This window comes from Carya illinoinensis, chromosome 11 (genome assembly GCF_018687715.1).
Source record: "Carya illinoinensis cultivar Pawnee chromosome 11, C.illinoinensisPawnee_v1, whole genome shotgun sequence".
Taxonomy (NCBI): Eukaryota; Viridiplantae; Streptophyta; class Magnoliopsida; order Fagales; family Juglandaceae; genus Carya; species Carya illinoinensis.
In genome coordinates this window covers 39,423,367-39,444,856 of record NC_056762.1, presented here as the reverse complement: position 1 = coordinate 39,444,856, position 21,490 = coordinate 39,423,367, and the positions used below count along the sequence as shown (strand labels likewise).

At 34.5% G+C, this 21,490-nt stretch overlaps 4 protein-coding genes and 1 long non-coding RNA gene across 5 annotated transcripts; 4 read left to right on the top strand and 1 right to left on the bottom strand.

The window, feature by feature from the left end:
• Positions 1-1,267: 1,267 nt before the first annotated feature.
• On the top strand, positions 1,268-2,953 carry LOC122280765 (bromodomain and PHD finger-containing protein 3-like). Its single transcript, XM_043091782.1, has 2 exons — positions 1,268-2,391; positions 2,488-2,953. The coding sequence occupies exons 1-2, from the start codon at positions 1,279-1,281 to the stop codon at positions 2,536-2,538; spliced, it is 1,164 nt and encodes a 387-aa protein (XP_042947716.1). The 5' UTR covers positions 1,268-1,278; the 3' UTR covers positions 2,539-2,953.
• Positions 2,954-4,386: 1,433 nt separating this feature from the next.
• Positions 4,387-5,267, top strand: LOC122280403 (kunitz type trypsin inhibitor 106-like). Its single transcript, XM_043091291.1, has one exon. The coding sequence runs from the start codon at positions 4,500-4,502 to the stop codon at positions 5,121-5,123; it is 624 nt and encodes a 207-aa protein (XP_042947225.1). The 5' UTR covers positions 4,387-4,499; the 3' UTR covers positions 5,124-5,267.
• Positions 5,268-5,296: 29 nt separating this feature from the next.
• Positions 5,297-8,277, top strand: LOC122280402 (kunitz type trypsin inhibitor 104-like). Its single transcript, XM_043091289.1, has one exon. The coding sequence runs from the start codon at positions 7,461-7,463 to the stop codon at positions 8,085-8,087; it is 627 nt and encodes a 208-aa protein (XP_042947223.1). The 5' UTR covers positions 5,297-7,460; the 3' UTR covers positions 8,088-8,277.
• Positions 8,278-10,935: 2,658 nt separating this feature from the next.
• LOC122280750 (kunitz type trypsin inhibitor 104-like) lies at positions 10,936-11,924 on the top strand. Its single transcript, XM_043091760.1, has one exon. It carries the CDS (start codon positions 11,030-11,032, stop codon positions 11,675-11,677), a length of 648 nt encoding a protein of 215 aa, XP_042947694.1. The 5' UTR covers positions 10,936-11,029; the 3' UTR covers positions 11,678-11,924.
• A 5,291-nt stretch (positions 11,925-17,215) lies between these two features.
• Positions 17,216-17,941, bottom strand: LOC122280954. Its single transcript, XR_006230099.1, has 3 exons — positions 17,792-17,941; positions 17,549-17,661; positions 17,216-17,446 (listed from the first exon to the last, which is right to left on the bottom strand). It is a non-coding gene; the product is annotated as an uncharacterized LOC122280954 (long non-coding RNA).
• Between the last annotated feature and the right edge of the window lie 3,549 nt (positions 17,942-21,490).

Here is a 21,490-nt window from a genome sequence, read left to right as displayed (position 1 = left end):
TGTCCTATTAAAATTATGTTTGTGTCAGTCTATTGGTGAATGCTTGATCTTGGTGGTTAAAAAACTGTGAGATTAGTTGAAATAGACAAGTTTTATATAATTTTTATTTTTATTTATTTTATTTTTTCTGTAAATAAGTAGGTTTCACTAATAAGAAATAAAGTATTTTTTTAATGTATTGATATATGAATACACTAAAAATTACTTTCTTAATCACTAAATAAAAATAAATAATAAAAATCTCATACAAAGATTCATTTTAGTATACAGATATTTTTTACATGGACACGGTTATTTGTGGTTTGATCATACAAAATTAAACTATTTATATTCATTTCATATAATTATTATAATTTTTTTAAATCTTCACATAAAATATAATAAATAATTTAATTTTTTCAAATTTTAAAATGAAATTAATATATAAGTTTTTTATAATAATATTTTATTTAACTATTAACAAGCATTTCATTTCATCTAAACCAAACAAGACTTATTGATTCTTAAATCTACCCATTCTCCGTTTGGTTAGGTATAGAATGGAATCATAGATTGATTGAATAAAGAGAAATAGTGTAGAATCAATTTATGAAAGTAAATTTACAAATAATGGATTTGCCTCAAGATTATAAAGTAGATTTGATACATTATATTAAATCACATAAGTTATATATTTACTTTTATGAAATTTTTTTGTAAACCTAACCAGAATAAAATTTTCAGCATAAAAATATAACTAGATTATGATATCATGGATAGCATTAATATGTAAAATGTGTCCAGAAGAGAGTTGGTACTTCTCTCATATTTAAAGTGATTAGTGTAAAAAAGTTTCAAATAGGCCACATAAATTGGTATTAAAAGTACTAATCAAACATTAATATTTCTATTTGAGAAGATTGATATATTTTTTTAAATATTTGAAATATATATAAGTACGGTTTAGATAATAAGATGAAATGAAATGATTTTAAATAAATGTTAAATAAATTATTGTTAGAATTTAAAAAAAAATTATTTATTATATTTTATGTAAAAATTTTAAAAAATTATAATAATAAGATGAAATAAAATACTTTTACTATCCAAACATAATCATAATTATATCACGTTTTTATAGTTATTGTATTACATAACAATATTAATTATCCGAAAAAGAAAATAAAACGTTTTTTAAAGGGAGGGCTTCTTTCCGACCTTCCCGCCAAATTCTTATAAACTCTGAAACAGCGAAAACCCAATTTTCAAACTGATATAATTCGAATTTCGTTTTTAAGTATGTTGTTCCCGGGGTTCGCTTCCCACCACTCCCAACTCTCATATTTTTTATCTAGTCCCTCCTTTCTTTTTCTTCGCGCTATCAAATCATTCACAACAATCACAACCCAGAAACCCATGGATTCCAAATTCTACGGCCTGCCTCCTCTCAAAAGATTCAGGCTGATGCAAGAAGAAGAAGAAGAACAACTTCAACAACATACAGTTACGGCGGTGTTTTCTTCACCACTTCCTGCTAAGAAGCGAAAGGAATCCCGGGATTCGCCTCTTATTTTCCCTGATCCCATTGCTGCCACTGACAGTGCCACCACCTATTCATTGCCCGCCAAGAAAAGGGTATGGGCGCTTCAACCCAATTTCATTCCCGACGAGGTTGTCTCGCCTCCTTTCGACCTCAATGTCGAATACAAGCAGGCTCCAGATCTCGAGGAAGAAAACCAAGTCAGGAAAGAGGAAATCCCATTCGCAAAGGGTGTCGACCAATCTCTTCTAAATACTAGTCCCGGAGAAGAGGGGGATGCTACTACTGCTGATGTTGTTCATGTCGATGGTAGTTGTGATGATGATGATGGGATTTTCTGTGCTGTTTGCCAAAGCACAGATGGGGACCCCTCAGACCCAATTGTGTTCTGTGACGGTTGTAATCTAATGGTGCACGCCACCTGCTATGGCAATCCCCTTGTGAAGGGTATTCCCGACGGTGATTGGTTCTGCGCCCAATGCCAGATTTCTTCCTCTGAAACCGAGAAATATGGAAAGCCCTCTTCTTGCTGCCTATGTCCAACCAACGGAGGTGCATTGAAGCCCACAATAGACGGCCTCTGGGCCCATATTGTGTGTGCTCTTCTGGTTCCAGAGGTGTTCTTCTGTGATGCAGAAGGCCGGGAGGGTATTGACTGCTCTAAGGTTCCAAACAAGAGGTGGGAAGACCGGTGTTATGTTTGCAAGAGTACAAGTGGATGTGCTGTTCAGTGCTCGGAGTCCAACTGTACTTTGGCCTTCCATGTCACTTGCGGATTGAAGGAGGATCTTTGTATTGAGTACAGAGAAGGGAGGAAGAAAGATGCTATTGTCGCTGGGTTCTGCAAAAAACACACTGAATTATGGAAAAAAGTTAGTTTTATTTTATTTTATTTTGGCTTATGCCATTTTTTATAATGTTAGCGTGATTGAACGATGGAGTATTTAATCGGATTTTGTACTTTGCAGCAACAACAAACTGGAAAGTTCAAGATCGTGGCCAGAGATGAGCGCGAATAGCTTGATTGAGGTCACATTCCATCCTTTTCCGTCAACCTATGGTTAGATCTACTAGTTGGTATTTAGGAATAGGTTTTTGCTTTCGTCGGAACCGACAGATTCATGTAGTTTTCACTTAATTATCTTAATTCACATTTCAATGTGACATCTTTTATGCTTTTGATACATGTTACGCGAACATAGGTAAATAACCGTTCCCAACTCGTAGGGTGAATCTAATGTAGAAGTTCATCAAATAACCGTTAATGAATTTTCACTAATCCAAGAAACATAGGTTTGCTTATAAAGGTGACTCATGGGGAAGACTGAGCTTTAGAAACTTTAGCGAGGCTGTAGGAACTGGGAGAGTAGATCTAATGTCTATGTTCTGTTATTCTCAGGTTTTATTGGTAAAAAAGATTAATTATTGTCGTTCTACGAGATCTTGTTCGAGATTTGGCTCCTCATTCTATTGGGTAACTTAACTAGGGATCATCTTTATAATTATGGAATGGTGTCCAATCTTCTTAAGGGGATCTCTCGCCAAAACTCCTAACTTTGTGTCTGAATTACATCTTTGAAGTTACTTTTGCTGATACGTGATAATTGTCACGAGCTCTTTTGTGTAAGAGTTCCTCGTTCATTTACAGTTTGCCGACGATGATTTGAAGTCTGCAAGCTGAATTCCAATTGCGTTTTTGAACATCTATCAAAATCTTAAGTATTTAACTCATGCACATTAATAAGGGTCTAATATCAAATGAAGCAGCTTGAGTACGACAGCCAACATCACACGTTACGATTTGTGGCTAACGCATATTTGCTATCCAGCTTGCTGAATTGGAATTCAATGCCATAGTTAGGCTCCAGTTGCCTTGTTTGAAATGTTCAATGCAAAAGTTTAATCCATTGCTATGAGATTTTTGAGGTTCCATTTAACTATAAATTACCAGATATGTTTGAGGGTAACAAAGAGTTGTTAAATTCAAAATTCTCATTTAATCATTATAACTTTTCCAAATCTCCATACAAAATATAATAAATAATTTAATTTTTTTTCTTAACTTTTCCAAATTTTAAAACAATAATAAATTTTAAAATTTAAAATTCTCATCTCACTTATCAAATCGAAATTAAAATGAATATAAGTTATTAAGTATGAAGAGAGATAGATTATGCGGGTTTTACAATGTTTAATATTTTTTTATGAATAATGCTATTTTGTCTCTCTATTTTGCCTACTCATTTTAACCATTTTTATATTTTATTTATTGATTAAGTAAATGATTATTAGTGTATTGATTTTTTTTATAGTTTTTTAAAAAAATATGAATAAGAAAATTCAAAAAAATTGAAAAGATGAATTTTGTTTAGAGGACACGCTCAGCAGTAAGCGGCATCCTAACAACACTCTTTTTTGTTTTTTTTAATATAAGTTTTGGACATTATAAATCTTGTATAAGCATTTAATGTTGTATTTATTTCTCTTTGTATTAAATCATCAAACTCCAATTTGATGAAATAATTGGAAATGATATAAATTGGTTCAGAAACTCTGAATAGCCGTGGTTTCACATTTCGTTACTGTCTTTTTGTTTCAATTTGTTTCGTCCCATGTTGTATCTTGGAACTGCCAAGACAGGTTCGCTACCCGGAACCGTATCCAATTGGAAGACAACCTCATGACACGCGGGTTCTAGAAGTCTTATCTTCTGGTGTAGAATTAATTTACTAGTTATTAATTACACGTGTAATAATAAAAAAAAGTCATAACAGGATAAGAGTAGTGGACTTTTCTTCACCACTCTTCCACGACTCATCTATACATAACACGTACGTCCACACCAAATCTATAAATACCACGCCCTGGCCTTCGTCCCAGACACACACCAACTCCAAATACAAATTACAAGCTCAGAAACCCAGAAAATTGTTCCTTCGATCTAGAAAATTCATCTGTTGTGCGAGAATTAGTACTCGAAATGAAGTTGCTCGGATTGATTGGAAGCCTTAGCAGCATATGGCTGGTCTTGGCCATATCAGCGGTTGTAGCTCAGCCATCATCCTCTCCCGCTCCTGTTCTTGACAGTGAGGGAAGTCCTCTCCAAAGCGGTGTAGAATACTACATCAATCCCGCTATTACCGACGTTGGCGGCCGCTTAACCTTGATTAAGCGCAATGACCCATGCCCATTGTACGTTGGTCAAGAAAATAGTTCAGTTTCGGATGGCCTCCCTGTTATCTTTACGCCTTTCTTCGAGGGAGAGACGGTGATCAGGGAGAACAGGGACTTGAGGATTGTATTCTCTGCGTCCTCAACCTGTGTGCAGTCAACTGCATGGAAGCTTGGCGAGAGAGACCCTGAGAGCCAAAGGAGATTGATTGTCACCGGAGAAGACGAAAGCAGGCTAAGCACTGGCAATTACTTCAGGATAGAGAAAGCTGCTGTCGGAGACAATATCTACCAGATTTCATGGTGTCCGACGGATGTTTGCCCCATTTGTAGGTTTGATTGTGGGACTGGTGGTGGTTTGGATGAGAATGGTAAGATTCTGTTCGCATTGGATGGAAACGTGCTTCCCGTTATATTTGAGAGGAGGGCTTGAATGTGTTAGTGCTTCCTTATAATGGATACTAAATAATGCTCAGCCATACCTATTTTAATTTTAACTTCAACTTGGTTGAAATAATATTGTAACAATTATATATGTATTCGAAATAAAAGGGATCTCAATCTCATGTTATGACTCTGACTCTCTCTCTCTCTCTCTCTCTCTCTCTCTCTCTCTCTCTCTCTACATGGAATCAGCATCGATCATTTGTACGCGCGGTAAGTTTGCATGCAGCATTTGAAAGCTGGGGTGAAGTACTCGTGATGTATTATCAAGGATATGCTCGAAAACAAAACATAAATTTTCTCTTTTGGATTTGGCCATCTATCTTTCCACATAACGTACGTACGACGTTGTTAAAAAAAATTGGATTTTCTTTTGTTAAATTTTACTTCATACTATAATATTATTACATGCAAAAGTAATGAATCTTAAGCCCACGTTTTATTTTTTATTTTTTTGGCACGAAATTGATTCGTGCTCAAACTAATTATTATCTGTAACTTAATAAGGAACTTGTGCTGATTTGCACCAACTAGCTAGCTGGGATTTTTGCAAACTATGGTTCATAAAAGATCATAAAATCATGTGTACTTTCTATATATGCGTATTCGCATTGGAAGTTGGTAGGGCTATAGATCATCAGCAATGTTTTAACTTTTGTGGATGAAAAATGCTGTCTGTAACCGGCTGGAGAAACCATTGGATAGCCGTGTCCCATGTGGCACTAAATAAAATGGCACCGTTCCATTTTTTTTTCAAAACGGTTCAACGTTCCTTCATCTTCTTCCCATTTCTAACTTTCAAACAAAAATGCTCTCCAAGCACGGAAGTTCCTTCATCTTCCCCAAGCGCTGTAAAAAATCTACCTTCCAAAGCTCTGAAAAAAATACAAATTTCAAAGAATCAAATTGAGAAATATCTCAGAATTAAAAAAGAAAGCAATTATGAAGAACTGGCAAGAACCCCTTTGATTCCAATTTTGAATCTCACATATCCAAAATTGAAAAACACAGAGGGAGAGGAAGAGGGAAAGGGGAACGTGCTGAGCTGAGCGGCAACAACGTGAAATGAGCTTCTAGTTTTGCGGTCGAGATTTATTTTCGTCAGACAAATAAAAAGAGTAAAAAACTAAAAGAAAAATTCTTCTTAAAATAAAATGTGATGCTAAGTGTGAAACTATTTACTTTCTGTAATCTATACACAGAAAATTTTAAGGTGAAGGCCATTTCTCATAAAAAACCTTGAAAATTTCATGCGAAGGTTCCTGCAGTCCTTGGAGCTTTTTAAGGAGAATGAAACTAGGAAATTGGCAATTTTCACAGCATTTGCTTTCTCTCAAAAGCTATCTGGTCTTCCACCAGAGACTGTGTTCCAGCCACTGCTTAAGGATAGTCTTGTGGCACAAAGGAATTCTTTTATTTATTACAGATTTCTTTAAGGAATATCTGATTGATAATAGTCTTGATGATTTGATTTCTATACTGAAGCGGGGTAAAGTGGAAGAAAATCTTCTAAAATTTTCCCATTTGCAAAGTGATCGCCTGAGGATTTTAACGATTCCTGTCTTCTTCATCATGTTCTTTGATTTCCTTTCATCTATTTATTTTCCCCGCGGTTTCTCACCGCTGCGGGGGTATATAGATGGACTGATTGTGGATATATACCATGTATAGAGATGGGGTTCTCAATGAAAATTGAATTCTTAGACATCCCCCGGCCCCAGTACGTAGTTGCCAAGTTTGAAATATTGGGAGCAAAAGATGCAGTTTTTTTTCCATTGCTTTCAAGATTTCCTTTAGTTAGGCACCACCAACCTGCAGCCATGAAGGAGATGGATAGGCTTCATGTGTAGGCTTATCATTTTGTGTGAATATTGGGCTAGCTTGCTGCTAACATGGGGACATGAATCCAAGCTTCAAAATAAGTGGCCCAGACTACGTATATATTGATATTATCTTCACAATTAATGTAATTTTAATAAAAACTTATAAAATCTTCCATTGTTGTCATGTCCGGCCTCAAAATACGTAGACAATTTTGTTACCCAAAACTGTATTGTACATAAACGACCACCTCGGCTTTCACACGTTCAGATTGCAGAAGTATTGGTTGTCACCTCGATGGTTTGGTATACGTAATTATGATTAAAGAAGATAAGAATCTCGGACTTTTATTCCCCAAACATGCACGCACCAAATCTATAAAATTATAAATACCATGCCATGGCCATTGGCCAAGACAGACACCAAATACAAATACAAGTTATATTCTTAGAAAGCCCAGAAATTGTTCCTTCGCAAATTCATTTGTTGTACGAGAATACTCGAAATGAAGATGATCGGATTGATTGGCAGTCTTGGCTCCATTTGGCTAGTCTTGGCCATTTCTGCAGTAGTAGCCCAACCATCATCCTCTCCCTCTCCTGTGCTTGACAGTGAGGGACGTCCTCTTGAACGTGGTGTAGAATACTACATCAATCCTGCGATTACTGACAATGGTGGCCGTTTCACCTTGATTAATCGCAATGACTCTTGCCCGTTTTACGTTGGCCAAGAGAACGTTTCAGGTCCGGAAGGCTTCCCTGTTATCTTCACACCATTCGCTGAGGAAGATACATTGATCAGGGAGAATAGGGACTTCAGAATTGCATTCTCTGCATTCACAATCTGTGTGCAGTCAAATGCATGGATGGTGGGCGAAACAGACCCCGAGACTGAAAGGAGATTGATTGTAATCCGACAAGATAAAAGTGAGTTAAGTACCAGAAATTACTTCAGGATAGTGAAAGCTGCAGTCGGAGGTAATATCTACGAGATTTCATGGTGTCCTACCGACGTTTGTCCCACGTGTAAGTTTAACTGTGGAACTGCTGGTGGTTTGGTTGAGAATGGGAAGAGGTTGTTGGCCTTGGATGGTAGCGTCCTTCCTGTTACGTTTGAGAGGAACGCTGCTTAACAACCTCGCTTGTGTAATATTGATCAGCAGTGGAATTAATATTCAATAAATAGAGCTAGCTGGCTCCTTGCAATAATAAATAAAGCTAGCTTAGGCATGTACGTTTTGTAACTTCTTTAACTGGAAATTAAAGACGTTGTAATACATATAGTTTTCGAGACTGAAAGGAAAATGTTATCATCTTTGATCATCTCTCTCTCCCTCCCTCATGAATGGGATAATGCGCTGCATTTCTTGGAATCATGAGGAACATACATACACACACATATATAATGAGTAATATTACATACAGTCACTTTTGTGTACTCCTTGCGTACTCCACTGATATGATTGGTTAGATTAATTTTTTTTTTAATATACAACCAATCATATCACTGAAGGGCACAAAAGAGTCCACAAAAGTGATTGCACAAAAAATTTTTGATATATAATACATGTTTTGTTTTTAAGGGCGAAGATGAGTTGTTTGAGCGGCACGTCGGTCCTTGTGGTCATAGGCCGACAGTGCCAAGCGTGTGAGTATTGAAATATACATTTATATATATATATATAGAGAGAGAGAGAGAGAGAGAGAGAGAGAGAGAGAGAGAGAGAGAGAGAGAGAGAGAGAGAGAGAGAGAGAGATCATTATATCAACGAATTCAACTCATGATATGATCCGCACGCATCATTAGTTTCTGTTAATTTAATCGTGTATCATGTGATGCATTAAATTCGTCAAGCACCCCATGGAACGACCACTAGTATTGAACACATACGCGTAAAAAATGCTTTAAAGTTTAGTTATTTTTCTAACTTATGACATTTGTGTGTGTATATATATAAAGATAAATCTTAATCTTAATTTCACGAAAAAAACATAAAACTGAACTATATATATATATATATATATATATATATATATATATATATAAAGTCAGATCTCAATAATTCTAAAAATACAACTTAAACATCTATTTCAAATTTTTGGCAACAATGCTTCATATATATATATATATATATATATATATATTTATCTATTAATATTACTTTTGCAATAAAATATTTAGAATTTATTTTCTTAAAAAAAATAACAAGTGATCTTTTAGAAGTCGCGTATTTTTCATTTTAGTATAAAAGCTAATTTATCAACTTTAATATAGAATCTATATATTAATTTGGCGTCACATTAAGCATATAAGACTACAATAAAGATCTTAAATAAATATTTTCTTGCTCGAAAAAGTCTAAGGGTTAAAAAATCCTCAATTATTTTTCCTATAGATTATCAAATGTAAATAATTTCTTGAATTTCTTTTACTTCAGGTTCCATATTAAAAAGCTTAATATTGTATAATAAAAGACTTTGGGATATAAATTAACTAATAACTTTATTATTTCTCATAAACCTAACTTTAATTTAATTTTGGAGGGACCATATCATCTAAAATAGATCAAAATATATAAAAATTGTACAAAATGTAATTGGAACGATAGGAAAGAAAATTTGAAAAGAGATTTGTATATTTATATAGAAATTTTAGAAGATCTTAGCTAGAGAGCATAAGAGAATTATAAATTTTTTAGAGGTCCCATTTCATGTATATATATAGATATATAGATATATAGAATTATGAAAAAAAAAAAAATAGTAGTAACCTCATATTTAAAAAAGAAAAAGAAAAAGAAAAAGAAATGTAGGGGCCAAACCAACGTGGTTCCTCCACTGCTCAGGCAAGCATGAGTTTGGACATATTAATACACGCTGCATGACCACCACCGTCATGCACACGGCTACTGACAGAATACTCCAAACAAAAGATGCATTAAACTATGCTAACGTACTAGCTAGACAAGTAATATTAGTAATTAATGCAGAACTGTGCATTATTAAATTGCATAATTTCATTAATGTTTTTCAGTCCAAATATGTAATATTCTGCGGTCACGCGTATAGCTTAGTTAATTGCTGGACCGGATATAATTAGTGAGTTGAGGTGAAAAAAAAAAAAAAATATCGTTAGAATATAATTTTTTAATAAAATTTTCCTTTTGAAATTTAAAAATTTTGAATTGTTTATTGTACTTTGTTTAGAAAAATTGTAATGATTAGATAAGATAATTTCACTAAACAGACCAAGTTAGCTAACAACATTAAGGCTACATTTGAATGATAAAATGAGTTGAATTGAGTTGTAAATAGTAATATTTTGTGATCTCATTTCGGTTGAGGTGGGGCTAACTTTTTAGATTAAAATATATGAAATAGGTTGAGATGAGTTTGAATTTTTGATGAGAAGTTTAAAAAATAATAGATCAAATCAATAATTTATTTGAGATGAGTTTGATTCCACAAGGTTCAAACACAACATAAAGGACAAAGTACATCTTTTTTTTTTTTTGAGGGAAGTACATCTTTCTTAAGAGCATGCAATTACTTTTCACCGTGCAAGTTATTGGATTCTTCTGAGATCGACTATTCCTCTCAGACGTGTAGGCTGCCAGCAATTTATGGGGTTGGATTTAGCAAATAAATGTGCATGGCGGCTTTAGACCTTCATGAAAATTCAAAGCTCCAAACTTGTAAGGCATTGAAATGTCATGTTTTATCGTTCAACAATATCCTTCGCTGTACATATGCGACCGTGCGTACGTGCATGCGTTCATATATGCAGTCAATGTCAAATTTAACTGATTGTAAAAGTCTAATATATACTGCTGTACCAGCAGTATGACACCCTTGTGGTACAAGCAATTCCTGAAAAGATAAGATCTTTGGACCTCTACGAACCAGTTTTCCACGACTATCTCAAGGACGAGGCAATCTTAATTTGTTTACTCCAAAGCCTATATATATAAACCTTGCATGCCACGACCAAATTAAGAAAACATACATATAAAGTTGCATAACCCTGCAATATATACAGATCAGTTTCATTTGCTGTTTGATCAGAATCATCAAAATGGAGTTGACGCGATTGGTTGGAAGCCTGAGCTGCTCCATATTCCTAGTCATGATGGCCATATCTGCGGCAGCCCAACCGTCCGATGATGACTCTTCTCCTCCGGTGCTTGACACCGCTGGACGGGCTCTTGAACGGGGCATAGAATACTACATTAAGCCTGCCATTACTGATAATGGTGGTCGTTTTACCTTGATCGACCGAAATGGCTCTTGCCCTCTATACGTTGGTCAGGAAAATGTTTCGGGTCCGGATGGCTTCCCTGTCATCTTTACACCTTTTGTCGAGGGAGAAACTTTAATTAGGGAGAACAGGGACACTAAGGTTGTATTCTCAGCAACCACAACCTGTTTACAATCAACTACATGGAAGTTAGCTGAGAGAGACGCAGAGAGTGGAAGGAGATTAATTGTCACTGGAGAAATTGTCGTCACTGAAGAAAATCAAAGCTGGAGAAGAGCAGGCAATTTCTTCAAGATTCAGAGGACTGAAGCTGGGGATAATATCTACAATATCGTGTGGTGTCCGACTGAAGTCTGCAATTTTTGCAGGTTCATCTGTGGAACTGCTGGTAGTTTGGTCGAGAACGGGAAGAGGTTGTTGGCCTTGGATGGTTCAGTGCTTCCTGTTGTGTTTGAGAGGGCTTAGAGATTTATAATGTAACGAATAAATTAATGGAGTACATAGAAAAAGGGAAATAAATGAAAAATAAATGTAAAATAAATGGAGCCTGATTCTATCTATTAGCATGGCTGAGAAGAATTTCAGACTTCCAGGCTGCATAATGAAAAGATCAAGGCACGTATATGCTGGTACTCTATAAAAGTACAAGTTCTGTATACTGCCCTTGTTGGCTTTTTCATTGTATGGATATTGAAATACGATTTTCTTCCTATTTCTGTCTCTTCATTGAATCTTTTCTTTTTCCCATTTTAACCCCACATGATAATCCGACAGTTCAATACACTTGCCAATCACGAGGCCCATTAAATAATGAAGTTACTTTTTGTTCCCGGAATCCATACACAAATCATAAGTTTGACTGTTGGGGATGAGGGAAACAAAAAAGAATCTGAAAATTATTGGATATTTTTAATCATCGAAATCATAACCCACACGCAGGAATTTAATTAAGCTCATGAAATGGCCCCTCATTTATACGTAATTAAGCTTTCATGCAGCAGTTGAAGCAGGGGTGGAGTACTAAATTATATATTATCAAGGATATGCTCGAAAACAAAATGTATGGGGATTTTTTTTTCCCTCGGGTTGAAGGCTCATAGTGAAGGCCTAAATACAGGTAGCTCAGTTTGGTTGATATGACCCGTTGGTTGGCACTCTTGGAGACAAAATTTAGGCCAGCTTATGGCCGTAATAGCCGGGTAGGAGGCAGGGAAGGCAAGTACACGTCAGCTTGGCCTCTCCCTATGACTGCTAGTTTCAGAGAACCTATGTAGGCAAGGAAGTTAAAAACGTGGGGAACCCTTGATCTTTTGACAACAAGTAATGAAGGATTTGACGGAGCGCACGTGCTGCAAGGTAGAAAGGACAGAAAGCCATACCGAATTTATTACATCACCCTAAGAGGTCATACCACATTAAAGGGCTCTGGCTAAGGAGATAACTGAGGTAACATGTATCTCTGATACAGGAAAATGGCAGTTGACCCCTAGAAATCAGGTATATAGGGGGAGTTCGGTCATGTTCGGTCCGGTCCCGAGAGGTTTTGTGGACCAGACTGGAGCTATTTGGTCTAGGGTTTTTCCACCCTGAACTGGACTGAACAACCTAAGGATCGGGTGGGTCTAGTCCATTCAGTCCAACTCTAGTCCAAATGGGCCAATGGCCCACACTACAAAAAAAAGCAAAATTGGCGGCGTTTATATCCGTGGCGTTTGTTTATGCGCCGGTACATATAAAATTTTACCGGCGCTTAATATTTCGGCCGGTAAATTATTGAGATTCCTGGCGTTTACATTTTTATGCCGGTAATAATGTATAGGTTTAGCGGCATTTATAACAACGCCGCCAAGATAGCAATTATGCGCCGGGAAACTACTCATTTATAACAACGCCGCCAAGATAGCAATTATGCGCCGGGAAACTAGTAGTTTCCCGGCATTTAGATTGTTACGCCAGTAATAATATATAGCATCAGCGGCGTTTCACAAAACGCCGACAATTGATAAAGTTTATGCCGATAAAGTATTGAGTGTTTTGGCATTTATTTCGTTTGAACAAATGCCGGCCATTGATTAATTTTACGCTGGTAAATAAGTAGTTTTTCAGCGTTTATATTGTTATGTAGGTAATAATTATATAACATTGGCGGCATTTACCAAATGCTGAAAATTGATCAATGAAATGCCGGTAATTGATAAATGCACCGAAGTATTTATTGTGACGTCGGTAATAATATATAGCGTCAGCGATGAAGGCTATTATAAATTTATTGATAGTAAAATAAATAATAAAAATAATAAAAAAAACTTATTTAAATGATACGAAAATACCTACAAAATCTTAGTTGAATTTCTAGGATGCCCTATACCTGTAAATGCCATATATCGCATTCCAGTTCTGGAGGGAGAGAGGTTAAATAGAATTAAAGAAGAGAGTTCGCGCATCGAGATCTTAATGTGATGCCGCTTAATTTCTTTCATTTAATATTTAATAAATAATGTATAATACAGTAATGTAAGTATTGTGCATTCATTTTAAAAATTGTGCAAGTGTCGTACAATATTCCTTTTGAAAAAAATAGTCTATTATTAAAAATGTAATCTTTTAATATGGATCTCGTATTTATTCTAATTTTTTAAAAAAGAATGTGGCGTTTGCAAACTTTATGACAAAATATGTTAAGCATCATACTAAGATTCACAACTTCCAAAAAGAGTAGTAAAACATATGCATAATCTAGCAGTTATCCTTTTATAATCCATCCTAATTCCAACTTAGCAAAATAGAGCAAACGTCGATATATGACATAACCATAAATTTAGTCTTAATTAAGGAAAGTTGCAAATACCATTAAACAGAGCAAACGTCGATATATGACAAATACCATAAATATAGTCTCAATTATAGTCTAACTTGTAATCCTGACCCTCAATCATTGTCTTCATCTTCCTCTTCCTGTTCTTCATCTTCCTCTTGATCTTCCTCCTCTTCAGCATTTTCCTCTTCTTTATCTTTCTCTTCCTCTTCATTCTCATTTTGATTTTGTCCTGAAGCCTGAATATAAATTCAAATTAGGGTCCAAAAATTCCAAAATAGGGTTAACTGATATCAACTAAACATATGTGGGGTGCTCACCTGTGCATGCACGAATGTGTTTACTAAGTTCCACAATTCAGTTAATTCGTTCCGCATTTTATCAAACTCTTCCTTCGATATTCTATCTTCTTGGTTTGAAGTTGGTAGTGAATGTTGAGAAGTTTGCCTTGTAGGGGTTGGCCCAAACCCCAAACCGCGCACACGTCCAGGCCGTTCTAGGCCCATAACTTTCGAATAAACATCATCTGATTTCCAAGTCATGGTTCCTCCAGACCCCATTTCTATAGGATTTGTATCCTGTGTTAAAAGTTCCTCCATCTCAACCTGTAATAGACAATTAAAAATACACATTATTCTCCATCTTATAAATCCATTAAAATTAAAAAGTAATAAATTTGAAAATAAACATACCACTTTCTTTCTCGTTTCATCATTGTAGTGTGTGCCATCCTTTTTCTTATGGGTCTTGACAAACAACTAGGCTCGACTTGGCAAAAATAAATTTAGTAAATTATATTGCAACGGCAATGGCTCTCGGTTTTCTGTAATGCTATCCTCTCCATGGTATATCATGGACCATCAGCTATTAAAAAATATAAAGGGAACATTCAACGAAAAATCGACAACATACATTGTGACACAAATATTAGGTTGATGGTCTTGCAATGTACACAGTGATTGTGGCCATGCAAATAGCTTAAACCTTGAAGAACCTGCCTAGCCCAATTCTTGATTGCCTTCATATCAACATTTTTATGCTTCTTTCGATATCTAGAACAGAATGAAACCATGTATGCTATAAATTATCATTGAACCCAAAAAAAAAAAAAAAAAGGCTAACAGTACAAAAAAAACTCGCTGTCTCAAACTCCCAGAAGTGAACAACTCTGTTATTAGGTTAATGGCCTTGCTCTTATCATCAACCCAAGAATTATAGAACTTTTGAATATAATCTTTCCAGTTGTTCTGGTGACTGCAATACATAATCAATATTCACCTGGTTCCAAGCAACTTCTATTCCATTAACTTCATGAAATGCCTTGTATCTACAAATAACAAGGGAACCACAGGGCATAGATACATTACTCTTTACTTCAAAATTAAACCTATAGGAATCACAAAACCTACTATAATCTTAGATTTATCAACTTAATTTTCTAAATTTTCATGTGGTTAAAATTAGTAATTAGTTTAATTTAGAATAAGATTTAAAGAAAATCTATTTTATTTAATACAATTAAAAACAAGTGTGCACCCCAAACAAAAACATGGAAGAAGCAGTTTGGGATTTTAAAGGGGCTCCTTGCTCATAAAGGATTTAGGTGGGATGAGACACAAAAGATGGTTATTGCAGATAACTCTGTTGGAATGACGATATCAAGGAATATTCATGCACTCTGATGGATACTGATAGAAAAAACTTCTTGCACTCCGATGCATAATTATGCACTTGATCAGAGTAATACTGATTTTTTTTTTTAATTGTGTTTGATTTGTAATCAAATTTTTCCTGCATCAGAGTATATATTCATGCACTGATGCATAATTATGCACTTGATTTGAGTAATACTGAATCTTTTTGAATCATATTTGTTTTGTAATCAAATTTTTCCTGCAGGCACATGCTGATGCCAGGCTCTTCCGAGCAAAGTTCATTGAAAATTTTGATGCATTGGGCATTATCATAGGCAACGATCAACGTGAGCCATATGACATGGCTGTTTTTGCTTTAAATGAAAATTTTGGGAGGTGAAGAAATAATGGTGGTGAAGCCATGGAGAGAAATAAAATTAAGGTTCTCATCACATTCTACAACTTCTACCCCAAACACAAAAATTATCACAACTTCTACCCTCCTATACATGTTGAGGTCATATGTTTATGAATGGCTGTGGAATATGGTCACCATCATGCCACTAGGATTACATGTTAGAAAATGGGAAGGCACCAAACGAGTCAGACCATGATAAAGTCCATTTAGGCAACTTAACTAACAGTCTAGCATACAGGAACAACAGGACAATATAAAAATTTCAGTTATAAACTTTGTTTTTTTCCTATTACTTTTACAGGAAATATAACAGTTGGTCCTAGAAATACCATTTATTATCTTCCATGTTTTGATTTCTAATTACAGCAACTCGATTGAATATGCTAGCAGGTCGCTTGAGGTTTATATGAAAATGCAACTGTAGAGCTTTTGGCCTAATATCTTTACATTTGCTAGTGTGATCGGGGCTTCCTCTGTGTTGACAGATTCTTGAAACTGGCCAACAAGTTCAAAATTCTATATGATTTGCTTTCCTAGCCCTCGTTAATTAGGGATTCCCATTTCCTTATATGTTTCTATATAAATTGTCAAAGTTCTTCAAAGTGTATTAACCAAGTTGTCAAGATCTACACATGTATTATGAAGAAGCTGACAAGCCCAAACACATTTTTCCTCCTTAATAAACTCAACCAATGTGCCACGTTGAAGTTCCTACCAATAGATTTTCTCAACATTGTTCCTAAAACAACAACTCCCAAGAAATCATAAACAAGTAAACAAAAATAGTCCTCACCATGATAGTAGTTGGATTGCACTTGATTTTCATTTGCAACCCTCTATAGAGCAAGCTTATCCTATGCCTTTACAGCATAGGTTACAAATGCTTCAACCTTATGAGCAACAGAAAACATTCTATGGGCAAGAATGCAGATCAAAACATCTCATGTTTTCATACATTGATCTCACCCAAACATTTTTGCCAAATTAAGCAGAACATTACATGCCAAAGACTTTATTTCAGTTACTATTTTTGGGCAAACAAAGATCAGGTCTCTGATAATTCATTTATATAGCTGTTAACAACAGATCTTAAGAAACAGAAGAACCAAAATGTAAATCCTCAAAAACTCACAACAATAAAAACTCACTGAAACAGACCCAAATCTAAAAATGTGTAATTCTAAGACATGAAACCCCTTCACCATAAACAGATCTAGCCAAACGGAAAACATGTGCAGTTCATCGATCACCTGTTTTTATTTTAGACACACACACACTGAGAAGAGAGAGAGAGAGAGACCTTGAAAGGCTCATTATCTATTCTAAAGTTAATGCCTGGAACATTCTTCAACCAAACAGGAAACCCCCTAATAAAAAATAAAAATAAAACACAAAAACAAAAGGTGATGAAATAATTGAATTTGAAGAACAGCAACTCCTCGTCACCCAAAGAAGGACGTTTTTCTTACCCAAAATTCCACTCTGCACAAACATAAGGTCCAATGCGAAGATGCACGTATAGCCCAGCTTTCTGAATCGTCTTGATAAACCGAACCAAATCAAATCTCCCCTCAAAATTATACTGAACCACCGAGAAAAAGAAACAAAAAAACCATAACTCATCAGTTAATGTCGACCAGAAAGTATAAGAAATGAAGCTGAAAACAGAGGAAAAGAGAGCACGAGCGAGAAAATGAGTAAAACCGAAGTACCTTGCCAGGAGAAGGAGTGAAAGCTGCCACGGTGCTGGGTGGGTTTTTATCGATTGGGACTGGAGAAAAGAAGCTTTTAACGAAGAGAAGGAGAAGAGGGAAGGAGTCGTGCGGGAGAGAAGTGGAACGCGGGAAAGAATGAGAGAAGAGAAGCCACGGGTAGGGTGGGGAAATACAATAAAATAAATGCATTTAGAGGGAATGATTCCCGCATTTTTTCCACAGCAAAGTTTATTAAGGACGGAAATTTCGTCTTTTAAAATTACTTTTCGCACAATAAAATAGTTTTTTGTATGAAATTTTGAATCATAATATTTTTTGAAATGAAATTTAAATTTTGTCTCAAAAGATCTTTTAAAGCTGTAAATCCAATTGGAAGAGATAATTTTTTATTTTTAATTTTTTAAAAATTAAGAACAACAAAAAAGTCTAAATTGGCATATATATGTAAATCCAATTGGTTGGAGAGAAGGCAGAGTTGAGGGAAGAGAGAAAGAGTGTTTGCAATAGGAGTGTGCAACCAGATCCAGATTATAAAAACTGGGCGGTTCTCTACTTTGAATTAATTGGGATTTCAATTCGGATGGATAACCGGATTCAATCCGGATATTTGGATTTTTTTTTTTTTAATTTTGACTTAAAACCTGGATATCCGAATTATAACCGGATTTAATCTCGGTTTTTTTTTAAAGACTTTAAAATTTTTTAAAAGAATTATAACTGGGATTAAAAAAAAAAAAAGAGGATCCGGTTATGGATAACAGGGTCTCAAAACCGGATTCAAGTTTATTTTAACAATTAACAATTAACAAATACTAATATATAATTATTCTAGTCATTATAGTCTATAATAAATACTAATATTTATAATGACACTAACAGTGTAATACTATATTATTATTGGTACTATACTTTAAATCTATTTATAAATTAGAATATAAATCACTATACTAAATAATCACATATATACTAATATTAATATTCTAATCACATATATTCTAATACAATAAGATATAGCTATACTAATAGTCTAATATTAATACTATTATATAATCTAATATATTATATAGCTATTATCCTGCCCCATAGTGTAAAAGGTTTCTTCCGTGTAGAGGTCTATTGCGCCGGCTTGAGGTTTCTTCCGTAGTGTATGTAGGAAGCAAAAAATTAAAACCCTAGGGACGAAAGAGATATAAGCGTGCGTGGAGTCTATGGGGGTTGTGTGTGAACTTGTGCAACCGTGAAAATAAAGTGATGAAAACAAATATAGATATATAGATATATAAAATTTTAATTATATTATAATTAACAAATTTTAATTATATTATAATTAACATTTTAATTTATAATTTTAATTATATTATAATTTGGGTCTAAAAAGATTTTAGACATTGGGTTGAGCGGGGGGCGCGCAGGGCGGGGTTGAATATAGATATATAAAATTTGTTAAAAACTTTTTCGTTGAATTCAAGTTAATCCAAAATACAACTCTAATAAGTTTATATTTTTTTAAATGTATAAATTTTAATTATATTATAATTTGGGTCTACAAAGATTTTAGACATTAGGTTGAGAGGGGGGCGCGCGGGGTGGAGTTGAATATAGATATATAAAATTTGTTAAAAACTTTTCCGTTGAATTCAAGTTAATCCAAAATACAACTCTACTAAGTTTATATTTTTTTAAATGCATAAATTTTAATTATATTATAATTTGAGTCTAAAAAGATTTTAGACATTAGGTTGAGAGGGGGGCGCGCGGGGCGGGGTTGAATATAGATATATAAAATTTGTTAAAAACTTTTTCGTTAAATTCAAGTTAATCCAAAATACAGCTCTAATAAGTTTATATTTTTTTAAATGTATAAATTTTAATTATATTATAATTTGTGCGTCAGACCCCCTCAATTAACAGCCTCAACACGTGACATATTTAATTGAAAATGGTAAAGTGTAGAGTCACTTTATACTAATCCCCTCACGAGTGCACCAGACTCCTTCTCAATAAGCCAGCTCCACACGAAAAATATTCCATTGATCAATTACCGATGAAGTGTAGAATCAAAGTTCAAATTTAGAATCACAGTTATATAAACATGTGCAATTTCCATTTATCCTAAAAACTTAATTAAACATATGCACAATAGAACCAAGCTAGCTAATTCTGAACATTTTATTTAGTCATATCAACCCAAGCTGCCCACTATAATATATAAGACTAGTATTTGATGAATTTTTATTTTTAGCCAGGGTTGAATTTTGGGCACAAATAGCACTAATTACAAAACATCCTATGATTTTTTATCGATTTGGTGTATTGCTTGGAATACCGACCTATTCCGGCGGTTGTTAGTTGCTGCGACGATTGTGATATATATATAGTATAGTATAACTAATACTATAGTGATTTCTGTAATAATTTATATATAAACTGAAAGTATATTACTAATAGTATTAGAGTGTTATTATAAGACCATAAAGTATAAATTATAATTAATATACATTAATACTAATAATTAGTATTACTAATTTTCTAATATAATTATCAAAAGGAATATTTTGGGAATTTATTGAGTTTTAAAATGTTATTAATGTATATATTATATTTAAAGCATATGATCAAATAAATATGATAACATTATTATCATGTTTGGGGTGTAATACCATTATTATATATATTTTATATAGATATAAAATTATAATAACATTATCTTATATGTAATATATATAATAAAATAATATTATATATATTATATATTATAATTATATATAATATAAAAAATATTATATTATATATTTTAATTATAAAAAGAATTGAAATATTTGGATGAAATATTTATTAGAAGGAAAGAGGCCAACTATTACATTACGGTGAATGATTTTAGGATCACAATGATCATGCAAATAAGCAAGCCCCCTTGCAGATTTGCCAGATCCTAATGCAATGCGTTTTCAGTTTTGGATGGAGAGTTTGAAGTAGTTGTTGGAGAATTTGGGTTGGCTAAACTGATGGATTACAAAGATACTCATGTCACTACTGCTATACATGGCACAATTGGACATATAGGCTATAGCACCGGAGTACCTTTCAAGTGGAAAGTCTTCAGAGAAGGAAAGAGGCCAAATAAGGAAAGAAAAGTCTAATAAACGTGGGTCGCGTGTCATGTGTACGTGTATATAGCTGAGTTCCCTCAAAATTTTTCCACAACAAAAACGGGTCCTGAGCGGCGCCAACTTCAAACTTTTGTCAAATTTTCAATCCAAACTTGAATTTCCCTCTCATTTCTAATTAACCCTAACCCGCTGCAACTCGTCCATCCCTCCCATAAACTTAAGCGTTCTGTCAAGCCAGAGCTTAATTCCTCACGTCAGGCCGGAGTTGCAATTCCTCACGTTCTCTCTTCATTCTCATTTTAATAAGTTTCTGTCAAGCTGGAGCTTAATTCCTCAAGTCAGAAAAACCATGGAAATAGCCCAACCAACGTAAAACCAACGATTTAAAGGAACATTGGAGTTGGAGAGTGCAGCTATTTTACTACTTCATCGAGTCTGAAAGGAGTCCCAAGGATGATCCTCTGGTTCTCTGGATCACCGGTGGTCCCGGTTGTATATGAAATTGGTATGCTATATTTCTTCGCATCCTTCTCGATGCTAGCTCCATCATCAATTTTCTGAACTTTTCATTTTTCTTTTTATATGT

Bases quoted from the DNA above. Each gene is read 5' to 3' on its own strand.
- LOC122280750 (XM_043091760.1), top strand. From the start codon at position 11,030: ATGGAGTTGACGCGATTGGTTGGAAGCCTGAGCTGCTCCATATTCCTA.
- LOC122280765 (XM_043091782.1), top strand. From the start codon at position 1,279: ATGTTGTTCCCGGGGTTCGCTTCCCACCACTCCCAACTCTCATATTTT. The intron at 2,392-2,487 runs GTTAGTTTTATT...TGTACTTTGCAG, and splicing joins ACACTGAATTATGGAAAAAA to CAACAACAAACTGGAAAGTT.
- LOC122280402 (XM_043091289.1), top strand. From the start codon at position 7,461: ATGAAGATGATCGGATTGATTGGCAGTCTTGGCTCCATTTGGCTAGTC.
- LOC122280403 (XM_043091291.1), top strand. From the start codon at position 4,500: ATGAAGTTGCTCGGATTGATTGGAAGCCTTAGCAGCATATGGCTGGTC.